Source organism: Battus philenor, unplaced genomic scaffold (assembly GCF_028537555.1).
Source record: "Battus philenor isolate CCGP_79_NKW_IND1 unplaced genomic scaffold, ilBatPhil1.0.hap1 SCAF_21, whole genome shotgun sequence".
Taxonomy (NCBI): domain Eukaryota; kingdom Metazoa; phylum Arthropoda; class Insecta; order Lepidoptera; family Papilionidae; genus Battus; species Battus philenor.
Window position 1 is genome coordinate 10,274,189 of NW_027181684.1, and position 7,357 is coordinate 10,281,545.

The following is a 7,357-nucleotide window of genomic DNA, read 5'->3' on the forward strand; positions in this document are numbered from 1 at the left end:
AAAAATCATAAAAGAATGTAGCATGTTAGGTAGTATGTATTCTTCAAAAAAATATTACAAAAAGCAATGTATCAAAATGAATTTGATTCACTTAATATATTTTATAACCTTCAAAATATTTATGTTCTAAGTTATTGTAAAGGTGCAATTACTTAAATATATTTTCTAGTCCGCTATTTTAGTCAGCATAAAAAGTAAATATTAGGTTAGAATTTGTTACAACTTGTAATTTTGTAAATATTAATGTAAAAGTTATAAACATAGTGTGTACTTAATTATAGAAATTTAACTTTTAGAATGATCATTTAGTTTTAACTTAGATTGCCATGTTAAAAGTTTTACGATGACAATGTTAATCATAAGTGTGTAATACATATCATGAGCTCTTCTAGTGAAACAAATTGTACGTATATATAAAACATGATAAATATGTAGTGGCATTATCACTTAAATAAAAGTAATGATTCACCAAAATTTTTAAGTTTTTTTTTTTAATAATTTAATCCTGACAAACCTACAAAGAGAATACCCGCAATTTTTGTACCCTTGATGTATACTTCTGCTGTTTCAATACTATGTTATTGATTCTTTAGACACACGTTATTAGTGTACAGTAAGGTGACCGAGATGCCCAGAAGTCACCTTTGCATTTAAGGCAATTAATGATCTTCTCTGGTAACTTTTACCTTTTGAACATTATAGCATTGTAAGTTCATAGAGTGATTTACGTATTTCTAGAAATTTGCTTATCCTTAAGTTACCTTTAAGTATGTTCCCAACCAATCCTTTTTACTACGATCTTATTGTTCATATTTTTCTTACATGTTTCATCGCAAATTATTTAGTTACGCAGTATAAAAATTGTTAAATTAAACATATAAAAGGCTCACAACAATTTGCACTTTAAGATGTTTGAAAGTAAAGATTGGTTCTGGTGAAGATAATTGACAGAATATTCGATTTTTAATAATACATTTTTATTAATTAGTTAAACCAGACAATAAACGCAAACTGTTTGAAGTTTAATAACAATTAGTTGATTGACATTATTTTTAAATCGTTTTTTGTTATTTTTCACATACAGTACGGAGAAATTATTTTATTGATATAGTAGAATTATCATAAATTACATAAAGTATAGTGTAAGAACCAAGTACATAGACCTTTTTTTTGTATAATTTAATTTCAGAGAAGACAATTCAGAGACTACACAAAATATTAAAAAAAAATTAAATACTATTAGTACACGAATTCTTAATTCTTCGAATTCTTCTTAATAATTTTTCCTTATGTGAAAACAACTTCGTGATGTACATTTAATACTCTACTATACTATATTACTATGACCTAAAAGTTTTATGTCAAAAGCATAAATCATACCATAAACTAAAGTCGAAAAACGTTAATCAAAACTTAAAAATATTTTAATGATTAAACTATAATTATATAAAATATAAAAATGTTTATAGAAATTACTTTATAATATAGTTTTTTTTTCTAATAGATGTAATTTACGCCTCTAAAGTATTGTTTTCCTTATGCTGGCAATATTAATGGTGTAATGTCAGTGCTCATAAATGTCAGAGGTTTTGTCTATGTTCTTTTCCTGTTAAAATATTCTCTTGAGAGGTTGGTTTCGTGTTTTTAAAATCCGTTTTAATCATAAAAAGTAATTAATTTTATTGCAAAACCCACCATGAGAATCGTTAAAACAGTGATCTCTTGCATTTGGCAACTATATTTAATAGTATTCTTAAGATTTGCATGTAAAATGTATGATAACCCCTGTTTGTGTATGCCACTAGTGACAAAAAGCCGCTCTGTTTTCAGTAACAAATATGGGTCGTTATTCTCGGGAGCCTGATAATCCAGCCAAGTCATGCAAGGCGCGTGGCTCGAACCTGCGTGTTCATTTCAAGGTACCATATAAAACTTGTTATAATTAATGTATGAACACATCACCCACATGGAACTCTAACAACTAATTCCATTATCTCTTAAAATGCATGGGTCAAAAATTAATTTCTAAAAGATATATGCGTGTATATAACTTTGTCATGTAATTTTAAGGTTACAGTATTGTTTTTAATGCCTATCCCAGTTAGTCACAATTATTTTTTGAATCCGGTTCTCTATAATCCTACCGATCTTAGATTAAACAAAATTTCCAGGTTTTGTATACTTTTATTCTATTTTGAAGATTAATTTTTGTTTGTGTGAAACCTCAATTCATCATATACGAAAGTGGCGTGATTTTCTTGTCTTTATAAATATTGTAAATGGAGGGAATTTTGAGGCTTCATTTCAATGTCCCCATATAAAAGAGTAGTTTATTTTTTATTTACATAGCACATTTTTAATTTACCATTATGCAGTATTTAGTTTTGTCTGTGACTTGTCCATAGAAACCTTAATACATAGTAAATATTTTATGTATTTTGTATTTTATTAAATGAAATTTAGTAATAATAATTGATACTGGATTTTCGAGGTGACCATTATTCATCATATATTTATTATACCATCCTGGTATTATGATTGCCTTCTTTCTTTCGTATCTTCTCTGAATAACATGCATAATAATACACTTACATACTAATAAGTAAGATTTTGGGGATATTGTTCTAATGAAGTGTTTTTCTAAACTGTTGACAAAAAATTCCAGAACACTTATGAGACAGCAATGGCAATCAGAAAACTTAACCTCCGCCGTGCAGTCCGATACCTGAAGAATGTCATTGACAAGAAAGAGTGCATTCCTTTCCGTCGCTTCAATGGTGGAGTTGGCCGTTGTGCTCAGGCCAAGCAGTTCGGCACCACACAGGGTCGCTGGCCCAAGAAGTCAGCCGAGTTCTTGCTGCAGCTTCTCAGAAATGCTGAATCAAATGCTGATTACAAAGGCTTGGATGTTGACAGACTGGTGATTGATCACATTCAGGTTAGTATACCATTATTTAAATAATTGTGTTTATCTATATATATAAATATAATTGTAACTTAATTCTGATATTTATATCAACTGAGAATTATTTAAAACTTATGTTATTAACCTTTTGCATGCAAGGATGTTTCTGTGAAGACCAACCAACAACATAAGATGTTTTAGCACACTCTTGGTGACTTTACTACCTCCAATAAATTAATTACACACAAAGTAACACACAAATCTTTTATATTCTATTTAATGCATCTTGATATCTTTGGGAACATAATTTCTTAAACATTAGTCTTTGTTGTTCTTGGTTGCATACTAGTTTCTGATAAACTCTTATCTGCTTTTATAAGGGGTATAGGTTTGCACCTCATAAGTTTGAACAGAGTATTGGACCCCCCCTGTAAGAACAAAATGTAAACAATTTAATTATATATATTGTATTTGGTGTAAAGTTATGTTTGTTATAATAAATCAATGAAATCATTAAACAACTATAATGCTGCCACTATAGCTACATTTTTGTTGATTTAGAACTATTCATATCAAATAAAGAATTTTACATGCACCAGTTTGACATTAATCACCTTGCCATTACTATTACTATGTTTCTCATTAATAATTTCATTGTCATGAATATTTTGATAGTGATTTATAGTTTGAAGGCTTTTGAGGTTTTAAAAATACTGAATATAATATTCATGATAATTATTTAAATCTTAATAACAAATTTGATAAAGGCAGTTATAGTTTTGTCTTTAGCTGTCATATGAATGGATGGAAGTGGGTTATCAAATTTGGAAAAAAATTAATTCAATAGAAATTGTTGAACTTCATATCTTTATAATGTTTAACTCTGTACTGTTTGGTATTAACTACAAGTTTATTCCCGGCATGCAAATAATAAACAATTTTTTATATGAAAATTTTGTCAAAAAAGTGACAAACATGCATTTGTATTATCCATAAGTGTATTGTTGTAGTGGTGTACTACCATTGTCAATTACAAAAGTGAGATATTCCAGTCATTTCTTGCTAAAACTACATTTATGTCATTAGGTTTGTGGAACATTGATAGCTATACAAGATACAACTTCAGATTAAAGTATCAATTATGTATGTACTTATAAAAAAGAATGCCTTTATGCTTGACAAGGTATAGTATGCATTGTACTTATGTTTTCTAAAGGCAAAAAGTAACATATAACATGATTATCATTTGGAACAACAAATAAATGTTATTCTGAGAGAATTGTTATGGACATGTATTTTAATTATTGATTTCATTAAAAAAACCCATTGATTCTTTTGTCTAATTTTTTTAATATACTGTGAAAACAAAAACATTATAATGAAATAAGGTTTTATTGTGATTTGGAACAGTCCACTGCTGGTTATAGGCCTTATCAATAGATTATCGATAAGAATAATTGGAAGAAGCCTGTATTTAACACCATCCAAAAATTTTAACAGTTGTCTGTGGATGTCCACTTAGATGGATGTGTTGTGCCATGTTAGCCCTAGCCTAAACCACAATACAGAAACAAAGATCTGATACATGTTTAGTCAGCCTTCATAATCTTCTTCATTTCAGCTTTGGGACATCCACTGTTGGACATAAGCCTCCTATATAAATTTCCTTTAGAACCAGGCTGCTTCGAAACCTGTATATGGCTTATTCCAACGAAATTTATGTAGACATTTGTCTATCTTGCAGGTGGACATTCTTTGCTAGCCTTGTCTCCAAGGAATGACGAAATGTAAAGACTAAATGTAGACTAATAAAATGTAGAAAGACTAAATTTGATATATGGTTGGCCAAAAGCAGGCAGCGACAGACCTGTCATTGTGGCGATATTTCAGCGTGCTCTTATCGGCCGATATAATGAATGAATGGTTGGCTTATGTAATCGTTACTTGCAGGTAAACCGCGCTCCGTGCCTGCGCAGGCGCACATACCGTGCTCATGGTCGTATCAACCCATACATGTCATCTCCATGCCACATTGAGGTGTGCCTCAGTGAGCGGGAGGACGCAGTCGCGAGGGCAGCACCCTCTGAAGACGCGCCCGCCAAGAAGAAGCTTTCCAAAAAGAAGCTTGCCCGCCAGAAGGAGAAGATGATGAGGGAATAGATGACTAGGAGTTAATAAATGTTTTACAACAACAATGTCCAGTAGTTTGTTCTTCCTAAGTCCTCATTGTTTACTGTAATAATGAAAGATATGATTAGTGTCAAAGATCTGACCATAGGTGGTCTCCCCCATTAGTTTTCTATAGGACAAACTTTTTTTACATCATTTTAGGTAAAATACTTATATGGGCCTTCATGTCATATTTTGACGATAAAAATAGTCATGTTATATTCTTTCAACTAAACAGGACTTGGTGAGTTTTCCTTAAAACAAGTACTTTTGACGAATTTATTGGTGTATACGTGCATTTCTAAAAAATGCGAAATAATTCACTGCCTCTCGTCTATTAAGCTGATTTTTAAAAACCAGCTAACAATGTTAATTACGTAAATTAAATTCTAATCATAGAAATATCTTGTAGGCAAATGTTTCCTTTCCAGTTAACGCTATGGTCTGTAATTAAATTTAAAAGTAAAACCTATTTGCAGTAAATCATAAAAATGGTTTTAATTATTGAATCCAATGAAAATTGTTAGTAAAGAGAAAAAAACACGTTTTTAAAATTAATAGTTTTAGGATAGATTAAGTAAACCCTTTAATAAGTAACATCTTGAAATTGATAAAATTTCATATTATAATCAAATTCAAAATATCTTTATTTAGGTAGGCATTTATAATCAATTGAATCTTTGTTTTAACATTAAGTTACCACAGGCCCGAAATGCTGATCTGCTGAGATGATCCCGCCGGAAAATTGGGATTTCTTTTCAATGAAATTACAATTTTTGATATGTTCATTTTAATATTTATCATGTAAATGAGTTAACAAACCAAATTTCACCCTTTCTATTAATCAAAAATTCTTGAATGTTATAATAAAATTATTTAATTATGATATGACCCCTAAGAAAGGAAGGTCTAAGACATCTTATGTAATTTTATTATAAAGGCTTACATTTAACCTATGAAGAGTTTGTTATCTTTTTATAGACGAAATTTAGAAGTTGGAGTTTTATTTCTTAAATTTATTATGGGTTTGTCACTATTTTTACACAAAATTTTAAATTTTGCAGCGTGAATATGTTACTAAATGTGTATTGGAAGTGACCATAAGAATACTAATTTCTTTAAAAATATTTTTCAAGGAATCTCTTCCTTAAAAAGTTATAACTAGCTCATTAAACAATTTTTTTGTTAATTTTGGCGGTACCGGCCTGTAATAAAATACTGTGAAAGTAACTAAAGTATACGAGTCGAGCTGTGTTAACATTCGTATATCAAACACTTCTTTATGACTATATGTATTTATGTTCCTGCACAATGCAAGCTTTCAGTTTTACTCTTGATACAGCTCCTGAGTTATTGTGTTGCTAGGTAGGATTTTCTAATATATACTTGCAAACACCCTTTTGTGTTTGCACCTATGATAAATTAGAATAATGTCCAAAAATAAATAAATTGCAACTCTTATTGGTCTAGTAATTGTCCCAGCTAGCGGAATCTTGAACTATGATAGTAATGCTTTATCCACTACTCTCATTACTTATTACTACTGCTTACTCATTTCGCTGCAGTTATATTGGGACATTGCTATTGGGAATTAAATCTACATTGTATGTAGCATTGTAGTAAAAAGTTATGAAATAGGCTTATTTGGTTGGCTGACCCTACTCTGTATATATGTAAATTATTTACAAGGAAATATGACAGGTTGTTATAATTATTAATAATAGATTAGTACATTGCAGTTAAAAAAATATTCAGATTAATATTACGAATTAAGTTCCTAGAAATCAATTAGAAGTAAGAAAATGACAAATTTTTTATTGAGTGAGATGATTATTTTATGCGCAGTGTGTAAATTTAAATAACGTGATAGCGCCATCTATTGTCCAGCGGAAAGGTAAGTTTATTTTAAGTTTTGTTAATAAATAATAGATGACGCTGAAAGATATTTACCATGTAATACAGGTAAAATATTGGGTATGTTTTTAGTACTACATAGGGTAGCAAATAGTTGACAACTGCTCCGTAAATGTTTGAAAATTCTGATTGCTTAATGTAAAGGCATGGCGAATGAAATCTAAAGGAAAGTGTAATAAAAAATCCTTGAGTTTTAACGGTATCTTTTTCTCTAAGTAAAGGCAAAAGGCTAAGGGTTTTTCGATTTTATTTGGCGATAGGCGTCACAAGAAGACCGTTGGACACAAAACTAATGTGTTCGTTTTAAGGTTATGGATTATGAATTTAAGATACCTCTTTAGACTAATCGGAAACCGAGCGTTTGCATAA

The 7,357-nt window shown here is 30.0% G+C and overlaps 1 protein-coding gene across 1 annotated transcript; it reads left to right on the plus strand.

The window, feature by feature from the left end:
• The first annotated feature begins 1,529 nt into the window (after positions 1-1,529).
• Positions 1,530-5,100, plus strand: RpL17 (ribosomal protein L17). The gene is made up of 4 exons (XM_068766466.1): positions 1,530-1,629; positions 1,831-1,919; positions 2,666-2,938; positions 4,856-5,100. The coding sequence occupies exons 2-4, from the start codon at positions 1,839-1,841 to the stop codon at positions 5,063-5,065; spliced, it is 564 nt and encodes a 187-aa protein (XP_068622567.1). The 5' UTR covers positions 1,530-1,629; positions 1,831-1,838; the 3' UTR covers positions 5,066-5,100.
• Positions 5,101-7,357: the final 2,257 nt, after the last annotated feature.

What these genes read in the sequence shown, in the direction of transcription:
- RpL17 (XM_068766466.1), top strand. Translation starts at nt 1,839, where the DNA reads ATGGGTCGTTATTCTCGGGAGCCTGATAATCCAGCCAAGTCATGCAAG. An exon ending in ACCTGCGTGTTCATTTCAAG is followed by an intron (nt 1,920 to 2,665) that starts GTACCATATAAA and finishes AAAAAATTCCAG; the next exon opens with AACACTTATGAGACAGCAAT. An exon ending in TGGTGATTGATCACATTCAG is followed by an intron (nt 2,939 to 4,855) that starts GTTAGTATACCA and finishes CGTTACTTGCAG; the next exon opens with GTAAACCGCGCTCCGTGCCT.